The 17,417-nt window shown below is 40.2% G+C and overlaps 1 protein-coding gene across 1 annotated transcript in view; it reads right to left on the bottom strand.

Moving 5' to 3' along the window:
- Positions 1-17,417, bottom strand: part of LOC138265432 (anosmin-1-like) — a 134,490-nt gene that overhangs the window by 55,679 nt on the left and 61,394 nt on the right. The window contains exons 3-5 of the mRNA XM_069213132.1: positions 14,963-15,025; positions 3,791-3,998; positions 2,310-2,494 (exon numbers count right to left, since the gene is read on the bottom strand). Coding sequence (XP_069069233.1) covers positions 2,310-2,494; positions 3,791-3,998; positions 14,963-15,025 — 456 coding nt within the window. The remainder of the gene's footprint in view (positions 1-2,309; positions 2,495-3,790; positions 3,999-14,962; positions 15,026-17,417) is intronic.

Below are 17,417 nucleotides of genomic sequence, written 5' to 3'. Positions count from 1 at the left end.
TGGCTATCGCCAGACCTAAAAACAGTGAAAAAGCAGCTCAACAGTCAGAGCCTTCATCATTAATGCTCCTGTCCCATTTTGGGAGGGCATCATTGAGTTCATCTTAACAATGTATTTCTTCCAGAGGACCAGCACTTCAATAAGGTGAGGTAAGGTGCTGTCAAACTGCGGCAAAAAAACTAAAACATTGTACTATGCATTAAATTATTGGGAGTTTTACAGGATGCACAATTCTATTTGCTTTTAGCACTGTAAATCCACGTCTCTTCCTGCACCTCCCACGCATGTTTCCCCGTCTGTTTCACCCAAAAGCCCCTGCACTTCACGTAAAGATACCTCCTATTGCACATAACAGGCAACCACTGGAGAATTCATCTAGGACTACACTGTAGGAACTTTCAACAGTGCAAAAATTAGGGCCACTCCATGTCCACTATGTTTTTTCTGATTATGTAAAATGTATTGGAGGAAGCCGAAAATGCACTGGTCAAACACAACATGAACAAATTTAGGTTCATATTTGCTGTGTTTATATTATTTTAACAAAAAGTAAAGAAAACAGAAGTGAATGATGTAGATGTGGAGGCTGGCTGAGCGCACAATGGCCACTTCTTTCTTCTCCCTGAGAACAATTCTGATTCTCTTCTTGCAGGCGCGGTCTGTGATATCACTGCTGGCAGTGGACTCTTGCTTCTGAAGTGATGATCCTTGATATATAGGCTGATTTCATGTGGATGGTTGGTTGTCCATTGGTGACATGATAAAAGACTTCTATACCCAAGAATAATTCAATATGTTGACCGTAGTGTGGGGATGTCCAGATGATCTTGCTACCGCTGGGGAAAGTGGTGGACTGCTGTGTCCTACGTACAATGCTGCTGAAGCAAAGGAGTGGCAATGAGCCCTCCTAAAGTATGAGGTGAGTCCTGGCTTCACTGTAATAAAGAGGACAGCTCCACAAGAGTTCCCAGATCACTTTTGGGGTAAAATTACAAACAAGCAGTCCACAAGAATCAAGACTTTTCAATTCTCATCTAATCTCAACCACTGAGCCTGGCTTTGTTGAAGATGTTTAACAATTTCCACACCATGGAGGTTATTCACCCATGGATTCTTCTCTAGAATTAGCACTTTCTCCAGTATTGGGAGAATTTTCAGTTATATTCAAACTCTACACTAGGACCTAATTTATGTGCAATGGAAGAACTGCTGCTGACGTTTTGGCATTGTGCGACCTTCCCCCGATTGTTAGGCTCCTCTGGTTGTCATTTAGTTGATGATCGATGGAATGGACCTGTACGGTTTGGAGTGGTACTTTAATAAACACGAAGATGTTTTTTAACAACACTCAAACCTACCTGTAGGTTTCTGCTGAAAACGGTCAGATCCCAGAAACGTGCCCTGAAATGCAAGCACTGGCAGTGCCAACACTGGTGGCAAATACTTTTCTACTTGTGAGTAATTAAAAAACACCATGAACTGCATCACTTCTAATACAATGGCAAAGCTAGTGCAGGCTAGCTGGCAATCCCCCCCCCCCCCCCACACACACACACACATTGTTAGGCATCTCCAGGAGTCTTTTGGTTGCCAAACAATGGGACTCACCTGCATGCATTGGCTTGGTTCTTTGCTTGATATAGTACTAAGCCTTCCTACTACTTCTTGCTGAAGATGTAAAGAACCCAGAAACACTTGTCCACAATTTCAAGCACTGGCTTCGCTCATACTGGTGGTAAACAATGTTTTACTTGTAATTCAAACACACTGTGAAACGCATCTGCCATAATGCAATGGGAAAACTGACTGGTATTGATTGTCTGGTAGTGTGCCCCCTCCATTGCTGCCAGAAGAGGTTCCCTCCAGAACTTCAAGTAACTCCAGAACCATTATACCCTACTAGGGCTCATCAATAGAGTGAAGCTTGAGTCCTGTTGCACAATGAGCACGCAACCAATGTCTGGGTATATCTAGGTCATCTACTGCAACAACATGGTGGTGGATGGAAAGTCTGGTTAGCAGAGCATCAGAGACAGGGGTATCCAGCAAAGGTCCAGAAGGGCTAGATCTTTGCCTTATTTTTAGCACATCTGCATTAGATGAGTTTATGTACAATTAATCTATATAGAACTCATTTACATAGTCATTGGTTATACAAAAAAATCTGGTAGAGAATGGGTTCTCATATACATGATCTCTGATCTAGGAAGATAACACTGTGAGAACTGCTCTCAGAAAGAATCCTTACCCTAATATGGCAAGAGATGACATAGCAGCAGAATACCAGTGTGCAGTGTAACATAACTCACCATAGCTACTGTTTGCCATTGCGTAGACTCATCTTCGTTGGGATGAATTCCGTAATTCCACCGTCTTTGGAGGAGATAAAAGACAGGCTCCACAGAAACATTAAACTTAGACTTCCAAGAGACGTCAAGGCTGCCGTTCAATTGCTCTGTGAAGGATATTTCTTTTCTTGGTTTTAGCGGGACACCTGTGCATCAAAAATCAGAAGCATGAGGAAAGAAAGTTGTGTTCACACTAGAGCCACATGACAGGCACTGCTTAATTTGTGCAGGTGTTTGCCAGTGCTTGGCACTGAAATATGTTTCTTGACACCAAACCTTAGTTAGCAAAGTCCACCACATAGTGGTGCTGTCTGTTTATTTTGTAGCAGAGCACCTCAGCAAGGGTGGTACAGAACGTTGATAAATGTCCCCCTAAGGCTGTATACTCTTGAATTCACCTCTTGCCTGTTTAATCCACCAACAGTCGTTCCATGCCCCTTTATCTAACCTCTTGTAGGTTGCTGCTTTCTCCGTTTGCAATGGTATTTCCGCCTTTCTCTTTGACCTTCTTTCCCCTTTGCATATTATTTTCTATTTTGCTCTCGGTAAATGTCTGATGAGGAAAGGTAAGTAGCTGTTCCCCTAAAAAATGCTTGTGGGCCCCGCAAGCAACCACCAGCAAAAATTAAGCACTGGTGGTACTCTGGTAGTACTCCTACATGCCTTGGTGAAGTGGCCATAAAACATTTAAAACATACACAATAGGAATTAGAAGAAAAGAAAATGAAAATAGTCATATAGAAATGATACAAATAGAATGGACTGTGCCCTCTTTCCACATTTACTCATGACTTTTCAGGACCGAGGCATGTAAGAGAAGATAAAAGAGTACTAATTGTCGTACTCAAAAGCTTTTGATATATCAATCTGATAGAATCCCACTGTGTGTCCTGATTACAGCTTTGAGAAATGTAATGTAACTATAGAAATGCACTTTAAAGGCCCTTTTCATGTTAGGGATCAATGCAGTTGCTGTAGGCACCTGTCATTCATCCCATTGTCACAGGTTGAAATCCAAATAGGCCCACTCAGCAGTTGATCCTCCCTAGGTTGATAAACTGAGTTCATTTAGTAGTGTAGTAATAATCATCTGTTATTCAGCGCCAAGATACCCACGAGTGAAGGCATGCTCTACAAGCGTTATGGTTACCTTACAAGTTCCATTTAAAACTTTATACTTAGTTCTAAGAATGACCTGTTTGGCTGAATGAGTGTATTTGAAAAGAAAGCAAACCCAGCCTCATTACATTGCCTTATAAAGATATAACCAGACTATTTTAGTGAATTGAGAGTATACTCTTCCCTGCAAACATTGGTTTCTTTCAAACCTCTGCTGAAACCAATAGACTCGACGCAACGCCAGTCTAGTGCGTGGTGACGTCACGGCAGTGTCTCGTGCCACCTCGGCCAGCAGGTGGGGTGTGAGCTGTGGCTGGGCTCACCTCGGTAAACATTTGCCGGTGTCTGGCAGGTATATCCGCAGCCGTTGGAGCAGCACTTCCGGGTCCCCGGACACTCGTGATCAGCCCCGCAGCTCTCGACACAGGCAGCAGCAAAGCCGGACGCCTTCTCGGCCGGGGGGCAGTCCCCTTGCTTGAACATCTGGAGCGACCTCAGAAACGCGCAGCTGGTCAGGCATTCGGGATGATTCTGGTTGAATGATAAGAAAAGCAGGTTTAATGAAGGAAAATCACAGCGCCGCCAAGATTCCTAGGTCCATGCGTGGGTGGCTACTCCTGCCCAGGTTTTTATTTGCATTGTGGCACTTGTAGCCTTCCTTATCCCGTTATAAACCCAAGACATGCCCACGAAATGAGCAATATCCCTTGTTCTCCGGCTGTCTCCCTGGGGACCACCAAGCAGCATGAATGGTAACGCTGCGGGTGCACAGTACACAAGGAATATCTAGCCAGAATGATGCTTTAAGAAATGAACACCACTTTAATACCTTAAAATTACACGTGGCAACAAGTAAAACAGGAATTAATAAACCACACAATCTCTGTTCTGAGCAGAGAAGGGCTACCCAAAAAGTGCTTGTTGAATGAGAGTATAGTTAGTGTTCTGATCGGGTAGCTGTGCTCTTTGGAACCAATGTTCATACATTAAAAGGTTAGCAATCATCTCTTATAGGAAACAATAGACCAGTTTTGTTGTTTGATCACATTTTCTGGCAGCTAAACTATTGATTCCTTATATTTTGATCATGGTCACTTCACTTTTTGCAAACCACTCTTCTCAATGCACGAGTCCTATAGCTCTCTCACCGTACCACTCTCCTGCTGGTCCTTTTGCCTAGGCCCAAAACACATTTATTTTGGGTATGAGTTGGACACTTTGGCTTTTCCATCTCTTCGTGTCTGCCCTCTAGCTCCCACTGCATTGGCCTCCATCCTGTGTCTGCCTCCTTCTCAGAGCCATTTATTCTGTGTATGTAAGCATTCAAACCTTCCACAACTGTGGGGTTTTATTGCTTGGAGTTATGACCACTGTCTGCCTTGCCTGCTTTTCTGTCTCTTTAGTTTAGTTTTTGTTTAGTGTGCAAGCTCTATGATATGTAAAAACAATAATCAAGGATGGCTGCATCACCCACCTCAATGGTATGCGCTGTCCTGCCCACCTCAGGATGGCTGACTCAGTAGGCCCCATCATATTTCAAACTGTGACCTAGAGGTTAGATACAGGGATCTGCAGAAGGTGACCTGAACTACCAATCTACTGGATTGCTTCTTCACAGTACTAGGACCTATACATGTTCTTTAAGTGTTCCTACCTCTTGACAGTATGAGTCCATCACCATGGAAACCAGAACTCGCTCATTCAATCATGAATTTGTAAAGCGCAGCAAATCACCCGCTGGGGTAATGACTGATGGTAATGCTATTAGTGCCATAGTCAATATTAAGTTATTTACTGGCTGGTGTATAATTAGGCACCTACCTTTCAGATGAAATCAGGGCGTAGAATTAATCTTGCACACAAAAACATAAGAAAGTAGTAACTTTTATTGTACCAGACCACCTCTGTGGAACCTTTTATACCATGGGACCTGCTCTGTGAAACATTGTATTCCATACAACATCCTTTGTGGAACCTTTTATTCCATAGCGTCTCCTCGGTGGAACCTTTTATTCCATAGGTTCTCCACTGTGGAATATTTTATTCAATGAGACATCCTCTGTGGAACCTTTTATTCCATAGGACCTCCTCAGAGGAACAATTTATTCCATAGGACCTCCTTTGTGGAACCTTTTTATTCAATGTCACATCCATTGTGGAACCTTTTATTCAATGAGACATCCTCTATGGAACCTTTTATTCCATAGGCCCTCCACCGTAGAATCTTTTATTCAATGAGACATCCTTTGTGCAACCTTTTATTCAATAGGCTGGCATGCGGGGAACCTTGTTTTCCATAGGACCTTATCTATAGAACCACCTTCCTAGCTTTGGTACATAATCATACTTTTTCAGAAACATCTATTTAAACGTTGACTGTCCCGGATGCCTTTGGAACTACAAACCGTCCTCTCTTTGAATGTTCACTTCTTTTTTGATATAGTAAAAACATTCAATTATTATCGAGCGCCTGTCACATTCCACTGTTAAGTTAACAAGAAAGAAACATGACAAGCCTCACAATGACAGGTTTTATACATCCGAAAACAATTAAAATGTTCAAAGTTAGACGAACCAGTACTTAAGGCAATTACCACGTCAAGCTCCAAGTGCTGGCAGATCAGACCACGTGGGGAACTGACAGGGACAGAGAGCAATGTTAACAGAGTAACAGAGAAAAAGAAGAATGGCGTGCCGGGGCTCAAAAGAAAACGTAATGAAACGGAATTTCACTGCACTCCTAATGTTGGGAAAGTTGTATGAGTAACACAAGATATCTATCTATCTATCTATCTATCTATCTATCTATCTATCTATCTATCTATCTATCTATCTATCTATCTATCTGTCTGTCTGTCTGTCTGTCTGTCTGTCTGTCTGTCTGTCTGTCTGTCTGTCTGTCTGTCTGTCTGTCTGTCTGTCTATCTATTTGTTGGCCTTTCCACCTATATATCTGTATGGCGGTCTGTCGGTAAACCTGTCTGTCTGTCTAAGGGACTTTGCTGCTGTTCAATAACTAAACTGAAAACTGGAAGCACAAAGAACCTATATTTTCAGCTTCATCAATAACAGAGAACCCCAAGGATACTCGTGATGTGAGCAGGTATCACCTGCCTCATGATCTTACAATTTTAAGTCACTGACTGCAGTAATCACTGCAGGTTGCTCCGGACTGGACGTCAGCACATAGAAAGGCATGCCCCCTTTCCCTAACTCTTCCATAATGTGGAATGTGCAGCACATTTAGTCGAGTAGAGTAAATGGTGTGAAGCGCCTAGGACCTTTAAATGACCTGGGCGCTACATGAGTATCCAGTACAGAGACCTTGGGTACCACGTCATTTGTTCAGATTTATTGGCGCCACCACGAGTTATGTATCCATTTTCTGGACTGGCTGCAGAAGTCTCAACAAATACTCTGTGGTCTAGATATAATGTATGCGAGAAATCAGATGGGATTCCTGTGGTAAAAGTCAATGCACAGAGGTAGTCTTTTAGTATGAGAGGAAGAAAACTGTACCTCAGCACTTCCATCTGTACTAAAAACTGATCCAAAAGTTACCTTTGCTTTATCTGTGAAAAATACCGATGTTTGCCTAAGGCGAGGTAATGCATCAGCCTTAGAGCGGCAACTGCTGATATGCAAGACAACTGCAAAAACGCTTGAAATTAGTCATTTCAGCATACGGGGAGCACTCCAGCTGGCAACATTCTATTATACTTGCATCGCATATAATCTCCTCACCGTCCCTGTCACACTGAGAATTTCTTTTTTTCAGTTTTGATTTTTTGGTGCACAGTAGGGCTGGATAGTCACCCATCTCAGGAGACCAGGAAGAGGTAGTTAAGAGGCCATCACTGCCAACCCTCGGGTGCATTCAGCGTAAAGACCACTCAAAGCGCTTACATGTTGTAGGCAAAAATGAAAGCTGTGCTATTAAAACCATGGTTCCTCCCCCTTCTTATGCTTCTATCGAATGTTAAAACAAACAACAGAACATTCAGGAGTAGACAGTGCTTATTTTCAAGAGGGGCCCTAATTAAGCAGCCAATCAGGGACATGTCCTCATCTGGTCGAAAAATATGTGCCTAAATGTATCTATTTTAAAATGTCTAATGGAAAGTGAAATGGTTCCAGCATCATGGCACGGAGTCTGGTCCTCTCATGTTGGTTAGGAATGACTGGGAGTAAATAAATGTGCTGGGGTGGCAAGTTGCTGACCTTGGAATGACCTTGGAAGCTGGAACCTAAGTCCTGGCCATGTTTTTCGTGGCCCTGGGCAAATGACCTTGTCTTCTTTATCACCACGGAATTGAAAATATAAACACCATAAATATGTGAAAAATAACGGTGCGTTGTGCTGTCTTGGCCTTTTGCCATCCTTCTCCCCATGCCCTCCAGGTTCCTGTACTGTGGTCTCATCTAGACTCCTCACTGCTCTATGTATAGCGCTTCATAGCAGGCGATGCTCCTGCTACGGTAGAATGGTCTCTGTAAAATGCTGGACTGCTTCTCCTTCTACCTAAGTCTGTGCTACATATAAATGCTGGCAAGATGGCCCATTGAGCTATGCACACGCTACTGCTAAACGATCCTGCCTTCCATCCTTCCTAGGTTGGTAAATGGAGCACCTTGCTTTGGGTAATAGTTAAAACTGTTAGTTATAGCACTTAAAGTTAGCAGTCGGGCAGTGTAAAGCACAATAAGAAAACACACCGTGATTGTGAATACCATTATGATTACTATTATCATAATTATTTGTCATATTATTAGTAATAATATTAATATTAAAATAGGACTGGGAAACATTGTATCCACAAATTTTGCGTTTCAGGACAGGATCCAGCAGCACAGATGGGAGAGGTTTTGCATTACCAGTTCATTCTTGCACATGTGTAGTCAGTTTACACAGGAGTGACAGAAAAATTCAGAAACCAGGGCAAGGAAAACCAGGCCCACCGGTTATTTACAGAAAGTTTTCACACTAAAACATGGAGAACTTACAAACATTTTTCTGTGAGAGAGGATTTTCTTTGAAGGATCCCCCTAGTCCTGTGTTTAAGTGCGTCTCTCAGTTTTACATCAAAGTGCCACTCTGCCTAGTAACCGGGTCTCACCTGCTGCCTGAAGTAGCAAAGTGGAGTATCTTGATGGTGGCATCGTAGGCGGCTACGTACCCTCCAACCAGCATTACTGGATGGAATTGGTTGGCTTAGTGTTCAATGATCCACACATCGAATGAATGTGTTGGCTCACAATGTGATTTCTGTAGGAACTAGGGGCTGAATAGACTTTATTTCAAAGGGATTGTCGTTTGTGGACATACTTTTTCTATATGTTTGATAATGTTCCATATTGCACAAGCGTTGATGTATGTGAACAGAGCTGTGGTTTGTGCACTCAGATTTTGAGATTGTAAACTGAAGATCAATATGCAGGGCCTAATGCATGCTTCTGTTAAAATTACTTTCTTAACTTCATGTTTAGGTCTGGTGTTAACAAAGACCTTTTGTTTTAAAATAAAAATGTATGTACAATACACTTATTCAAAGGTGCTTTCAGCCAGCTTTCTTGATCCATTTGTCTGCCGGTGTGTCATTTACATTTTGCTTCCGCCCAGTACAGTATGGGGCAGAGGGTCAGCCCACTTCACCCACTGGATAACTCCACTTTGAATGATTGCATTTTGCTCTTACACAAGGGGCATAGTGTAGTTCCCCCCGTGTGCCAATGTTTTGTTTCTAACTGAAGACTTTGATGTTGCCTTTATGTGTAGAGTCTGTGGTGACAGCAGGACGCTTTATATCAGATGCGAGCACTAGCCAGATCATTTTTTTTGTCTCCTGCCATTGCTGTTGTAAATTCCCTTTGGGAAAGTCCTTTGTTTACCTGACTTTCTCAGATAAACAAATGACACTCCAAAAGGAATTTCAAAGCATAAGAAATTGTGTCCATTTGAAATTGTTTTATATTAAGTTATCAAAATCTTAAATATTATACATCGAATTCATAAGTGGACAATTCTTCAGAACACATTTATTCTGGACTCAGTTTCACCAATGGTTCTTTATTATTCTTTTTCTAGCAAGAAAACCTTTATCATGTTTAGTGTGCAGCACTTGTAACAATATGTTACTCCTTCTTTCTTCTTTCTCCCATTCTTTCTTTTTGTTTTTCTTTAATTCTTTCATTACTTTCCTTCTTTCTTTACTTTTCTCTTTCATTCCTTTTTTCTTTCCTTTTCTCATTCTTTCTTTCATTCCTTCTTTTCTTTTCCTTCTTTCCTGATTTTATTTTTCTTTCTTCATTCCTTCGTTCTTTTTTACTTTCATTCTTTAATTTCTTCTCTCTTACTTTCCTTTATTCTTGCGTCCTTTCATTGCTTCTTTAATTTTTCCGTTTTGCTTTCATTCTTTTATCCCTTCTTCCTTTCTCTCCTTGTTTCTTTATTCTTGCCTTTATTTTGTCATTCTTTCATTACCTCTTTCCTTCTTTCTTGCTTTCATACATTTTTCTTTCTTGCTTTTATTCCATTTTCTTTCTTGATTTCATTCCTTTTTTCTTATTTCTTGCCTTCATTCCATCTTTTTGCTTTCATGCATTCATTCTTGCTTTCTTTCTTTTATGCCTTCTTCCTTTATTTCATTCCTTCTCTTTTGCCTTCTGTTTCTTCCCTTCTTTTTTGCTTTTTTCTATTTTTCCTTCTTTCTTTTTCTTTTTCTTTCTCTCTCATTCTCCGACCAATTCCTTCTCTCTTTCATCCCTTCTTTCTTTTCTTCCCTCTTTACTTATTTCCATCCTTTTTCCTCCCTTCTTGCCTTATTTCCTTCTTTCTTACATTCCTTCTTCCTTGCCTTCTTATTTATTTTCTTCTTTCTTGCCTTCCTTCTTTCCTTCTTGCTTTCTTTCCTTATTTTTTGCCTTCTAGCCTTCTTTCTTTCCTTCATGCCTTCTCTTGTTCCTTCTTTCTTTTTTATTTGTTCTTTCCTTCCTTCATTTCTTTGCCAGTGCTTGTTTAAACATGCTAATAGAGTCCCTGCGTGATACCTTCTACCAATATTTTCTTGCTCATTTTGTGATAACTAGAGAAGGAAATTTGCATTATCTGCGCCTGGCTAGCTAGAATTGATCTTGTGCAAGTTCCATGCTTTCCTAGCAAACTGATAGAAGCGTTGGCTTCCATCTGTTGTAACTAGTCCATGTCAGTCGGGTTTCAGAGTGCAGTACAGGGGGCAGTGCTGGTAAACTGACCGGCTGCTGGGAGAAATGCAGACAATCGGGGTTTGATTTGAAGTCTGCCATAAAACAGGTATGCGGCTGACTTTACGTGTCTTTGCAAATAGTATGACAAACGTATACAGCTATCTGTAAGCTAGCTAAATGTGATGTAGTTTGGGAATTATTCTAGTAGTTCGGGAATGTGTGTTGAACAATTGTTTTGGTGCATTTAGCGGTTGCCCTTATTGTAATTCTATTTGTAAAGAGTATGTATAAAGCACTTACTAATCCTTGCAATGTGTTGAAGTGCTTTGTGGTGAGTAGCACACTACTACAGGGCCCAAGATGAGTGGCCAATAGACAGCAGGTCAATATGGGCTTCCTTTTCCTTGTATGATTGGCCGTGTTATGTTTGGTAACTTTGTGCTTTTGAGATCTCATGAATTTACTCTAGAATTTTGATTCGAGATAGATTAATTGTAACAGGTTAGTAGAGGGATGATGCGAGATGGTATTTGCAGCAGCGGACATGTACGCCTGTCTGGGAAGCATATTTTATGGTCAAGTTTCAAGCTTATGTATCCTTGATATTATCCCAATTTGGGCAAGTCAAACATTAAAATTGACACATAATCATAAAAATACTACAAATATATACAAAATAGTTATGGAAATTTCCTAAGAATTTATTTAAGAAAGAATCACATATAGAATACGATTTTAGAGTCTATTGTAGCCTGAACGCTTTATGATGAGTCAGCAAGTGGCGGAAAAGGAAGAGGTGGAAGAGTTTTTTGGTTTACATTTTTTATTGTTTTGGGTATTTATAATAAAACAAGTATATAAACATGTATACAAACACATACACTCACATGTAAATATATATGTATATTTGTTTATATATGTCTAAATATATGTATTTATATATATATGTATATATATACATATATATATATATATATATATATATATATATATATATATATATATGTAATTTATAAATGTATATACATGTAATAATATGTACTCATACTAACATAGCCAGACATATACATGCATGTTGGACATAAAAATATAGACTAATTACTTATATTTTAACTTCCCTCTTTCTGTCTCTACACACACACACACACACACACATAAAAATCTTTATAGAAAGCATAAACGCACATACAAGGATACATGTACCTAACCTATAATGATATTTACATAAAAATAAGAATAGATCCATATACATACTATTGCACAGATATATATGTAATGAATGGAAATGTATTTATTATCATATACATAAAGCCATAGATTTTTGGTTTCTGAGATGTTTATTATTATTATGATATTTCCTGTTTCTCTTATTTACACCATATTAGCACATCATACATTTTATTCCATTATAAAATAGTATAAAATAGCTTTGGTTTTGTGTGTGTACTAATGCTTAGGTTTGCAGTGGGGCTCTGCTATAGTACCTGCAAATGCAAGAGAATTTCTGACAGGCCTGTGTGGCTTGTAACAGTCTTACTACATATGCGCCTAATGCATTGTGGGGGATGAGGGCCGACAGTTTTTCTTTCCTCAAAAAATGTCATCATTTCATTTCGAGGTTTTGGGAATCTACCGGGTGTGATTCGGAAAGGATGTCAGAATATATTGCAGAAACATAGATTTGCTAGTGGGGCCTTGCAGTGGCAGAGTCAAAGTGCTATTTGGGCCACTCGCTCAGCACTTTAAATGTAATGTTTATAAGAGAACTGGCCTATTCCATATGCCTTTCCCTCTTCCTTCGTGGATGCTTTGAGCATAAGAGATGCATTTGCAAAGTAGCTAGCTTTAAATAATCCTTTCCTTTGACTTTACAAGTGTTCTGTGCATCTGAAGAAAACATAGGTGCTCAAAATGTGTTTTTCTGGCAGGACAATCTACATCTTTAACGCCAAAATCTGAAATTTCACATGCGATTGTGGAAAAGTCAGCAACTTAGTACGTTTTTAACTTCACAAATTTAGAGGTAAGAATGATAAGGTATTTCTCGACAAGAAATGTGTTGCTTTGGAAAAAATGTCATGTACAAACAAACATTTTAGTAGCATTTAATAATGAGACTTTCCACATATTGGAAACTCTACATGGACAAAGTTTTAGAATAGATGCTTTACCATTTTATAGTTGATCTCTGTCAGTAGTGCCCTATGTAGTAATTAAACCTGAGAACTGATGCAATTATCTGTGATCATCTGTTTTATAATTACGTTATTAGATCCGGAAGGACAAATTATGGGATAATGTTGATCTTGGGTTGACCTTGAATTTTTCTTCAGTTAAATTTCACTTTGATACAATTTTGTGGCTAAGTTCATGGAAGGGTTCCATACATGCCAACATTTAGGAAAATCAAAGAGGGAGATTTTGAAAAAAAAGATGTATTGAGGGACTTTATTTCCCCCCTTGAAATACATTGAAGAGAAGGCAATTTCAGGCCAGACAGCCAAATAAAGCCAGGTTTGGCTTAAATAATCGTGAATCTCCCGCCTGAAATGGGTTTGTGAGTATGTATGGGATTCTTAGAATAATAAACATTAGTGAGTGCTTTCCTACAAGGGGAGAGTAGATGACATCTCCATACAATGTGGGTTTCGTGTTATTAGTAGATAGCTTTGCAGTCTGAACCAGACACTGCAGATGTCCTCTGTTAGCACTCCAGTACTAGGGCTCCAACTGAGGAAGGAGGGTGCTAAGCTGTGACATGGTACATTGCAGGGAGAGAGTACTGGTATGTCTTGCCTCCCTTGACCTCTGTCTGCATGAGTGATGTCAAGAGTGCTGGGTGTGTGGGATGCATATGGTTTTTATGGTATGAGTTCCCCATCTGTCACTTGGGAGAGCTGCTTCTGAACTGACTGAGCTAGAGTCAGCATGTCCCTGAAGGGATGCAGCCTGGGAGGAACCTGTTAAGTCACCTCTTACTAGTGACTTGAATTGGACTTGAAGGTTTATCTTCAACCGGGTGGATGTTATCAGTATAACACTGGCGACGAATGACAGCAGACTTTTGGACTCAGAAGAGTCACAAGCTCCTTCTAAGAGAAGAAAAGATGAATTAACCCTACTGGTGCCAAGAGTCACCTGGAAGGCTAGGAAAGCAGCTAGAAGCAGTGCAAGAGAGGAGACAGAGCTTGGGCCAAACTGGGACTGGGTGTGCTTGAAACAGCCTCTGTGGCACAAGGAGAGAAAATTCAGAGCAGACCTACACCTGCATGGTTATCATCACCAGGGGCCGGGCTAACCAGTAAACTCATCGTGCATTTCCCAGGTTCGAGGCTGCCTTTACCAGCAGGCACAGTGGTGGTATAACCAGAGAAAGAAAGAAAGAAATACGAACAAGAAAGTGGTAAAAAGAGACAAAGGGAGGATGACAAAGTTAAACAAGCATTTGCAATGCACTAGGGTCTTGCATTTGTCGGAGTCACAGCTGTTGTAAACTTCCAACTGGATTTTTCCTGCATTTAAAGAAAAAGACTGCGCAATTGCGCTGTACAGTTCACACAAAGTGCGTTTATTAACGTAACCGGCAAAAGTGCGATTAACGAAGCGCTCGACTTCTGCCCAGCGAGATAGTGGTCAGAAAACAGAGAAAAAGTAGTCCACAACCACAGCGAGCCTTGCAAGTTTTCCGTACTTGGTCGCTGCGCTCGAGGAGGGCTAACCACGGAAAAGGCATGATGTATGCGTGCCTTCCACCAATCAAAAGAAGCGGATTCTAACAGGCAAGCCAACTTGCCAATGAAAGACACTGACGTGACGTCAACGGGGCTCCGAGCCCTTTTCTAATACCTACAGCGTCTCGCTAGCGATACGCATGCGGAAGTGCATGCAACGCAGGCTCGACCCTAAAAAGGGAGTGAGTAGAGAGAGAGAATATATGGATGAAAAAAGAGAGACCGAATAAAAGGGAAGGGAGCAGTGCTGCTCTAAACATTTTTTCCACGGCAGATTTTAGACCAAAGCCGGGAGCATAAGACAACTAATTTGTACCAGACAATGGGTTGGTTTATGGTAGATTTAAAACATCTCACTCTTAACAACCTCATACAGTGGGAGAAGAAACCGTGTTATTTCTAGCGGTAAAAGATACGTTTTTTGCCTGATTTTTCTTTCAATTTATCCAAGTAATACACAGTTAGAGTAAAGCTGCCACTGGAAAAAATATGACAGCTGCTTGTAAAATGAACAAACGTCTAATGATTCAAATAAAATGATACACAGAGAACAGACTGTACCTCACATTTCCCGAGACATGGCTTCCTGAGCGGATCCCAGAATTCTTTGCACGGTTGCAGACACTGCAGAAACAAATCAGAATCCACAAACAAAATCTATATTTTTTTTAAAGTTTGGATTATGTTAAATAAAATAACATTGGCGATTGCAATTGACACTAGACCCACCCTGATTCTGAACCATCAAATCTCTCCTGCCAAAGCCATTTTCTTTGGCTGATTTGTGATCTGGAGGACTGATAAGTTTACAATATATTATGTTTCTAAATCTCTTTCAGCAAAGTCATGAGGCGACATGCTTTTCCAGAGAGTGTTAGCACTCTAAAATTCTTCAAAGCTACATTTGAACACTGTGGAATCAGCTGACCCTGCTGCTGGTAGAAGAATATACTTCACTTGACTGGTCAGATTAGTTTTAGATGCATGAAGGAGATTTAGAGAAAATGTAACCTGATTTCAGCTTTCAGGACCACTGTTATTCCAGTTAAAACACTATGAGAGAAAACTGTGATACACCAAACCCAGAGAGGAGATCTACTTTTTTACATGGTGAAAAAGACATAAAAATCACAATTCTTGAAATCACTGTCATAACACGAATAATAATTAAGTGACTTAACAGCTATTGTCATGTTTATGGACATGCACGTTTTTGGACCCTCTGCCATCCATTGCCTATGTGTGGAAAGTACACCATGTTGTTGGTGAAAAGACGTCTGTGCCTTTTCATAACAAAATGATGTGACTGTCCTTCATTTCAGATTTACAACAGCAATATTTTCCGAGAGGGAAGGTACTCCTGGGTAGATATTGAACGGGGTGGAACAGGGCTCTTAACTTCATGGCTTTGACTCCACCCCAAGTAACTATTTACTTGGGAGTCCCATCTTCCTTGGATAATATTGCTTCACCATATGAAGATGTGTAAGCTATATATGGTGAAGTTCAACAAATGTTACATATTCACCAACAGGCTATTTGTGAACACAGACCTGGTAGGGAAATGTGGTACAATTTCCTACTAAGGAAGTCCTTGCTTTTTCCTCAAAAAATACCATTACATCATTATCCTTATTCAAACATAATTGTCTTCTCTTAAAATCTTATTATCCTCCACAAAGTGTATCTCAAGATTCCTCTTCGTACTCTCCTCCTTGGTATAACCCATCTTATTGCTATAAATAATAGGCTTTTTATTGGAAAGCCTGGAGACAGCAAGGTATAATTTGGGTCTAAGATCTATTTGAAGGTATTGACCCTCGCTCCTTCCCTCAATTTTAAACAACTTTTAATTGCTTACAATCCTTTTGGCATACATTTTCTCTCCTTTTAGAAATAGTTGTATATAAATTATAAGTTATTCATAAATAGTTATAGATATAATTTGTTCACTTCAATCTGAGTCTCCTACTCCTTCTCCCAACTCCTCACTTTTGCATATTCTTACATTTACTCCTAAAGCCTCCCCTATTTATGTATATGTTTTCACTCCAGATTCCTCTTGGGTTAAAACTAAGGTAGAACTTAAGTTGAGAAACTGATTTGGGATGTGCTTGGTATATCTTAATCTTGAATAAAATCTGGTCTAGAACATTACTAATTTCCAGAACAGCTTCTACTACCCACACTATGTACTTTTTATACCATAGATTATATCATACTCCAGCATCTACAGCCAATTGTTTGCATACCTATAGTTAAGCTTCTTTGTCATGTGGTCATTCTCTTGAGGACCTTATGCATCTTCTCTTTTCATGTCCTCCCACTGCCACTATTTGGGAGAAAGTGTGGTCCCATCTTACATTCATTTTTAATCTAAATTGTCCTATCTTACCATCTCTGCTTTTTTTGGAAACTTATCAGATATTATCCGGCACAGCTAACTTAAAAAAAGGATTGTTTGATCTTCTGTTAGCTTCAGCCTTTCAACAAATCACACACAACAGGAAATGTGCTCCTAATATATTGTTCAAAGTCTGGTGGTATATTTTGTGTCATTTTCATCCTTTAGATGTTGCCTTTGCCTTATCGTGATGACCACATGTTAATAGAGACTTATTTGGCATCCATTAACTTATTTCCTAGATCATTGGTTCCAAACCTGTGGTCTGTGGACCCCTGGGGTCCACAAAGCCTCCTCAGGGGGTCCGCGACTGGATAGAAAATTAAATATTATTAACTAATTAGGTCCCCAGCTTTCAGTAATGACACAGTGTGGGAGGTCCCCAGATTTCAATAATGATTCAGTGGGGGTCCCCGGGTTCCAGTAATGATAAAGTGGGGGTCCACAGAAGTCAAAAGGTTGGGAACCACTGTCCTAGATCTTAAGGCTAAGCAACAAATTAGGTGTGTATGCTCTGAAAACTTTAAACCAACGTGAACTGCACTTCTCTGCTTTATTTTGCCACTATTATCTCCTAACAACCATGCACTTTATTTATTTAAACCTTAGCAA

The sequence above is a fragment of the Pleurodeles waltl genome, chromosome 11 (assembly GCF_031143425.1).
Source record: "Pleurodeles waltl isolate 20211129_DDA chromosome 11, aPleWal1.hap1.20221129, whole genome shotgun sequence".
NCBI classification, from domain to species: Eukaryota; Metazoa; Chordata; class Amphibia; order Caudata; family Salamandridae; genus Pleurodeles; species Pleurodeles waltl.
Note: the sequence above shows the minus strand (reverse complement) of the source record. Positions and strands in the feature narration are given on the sequence as shown.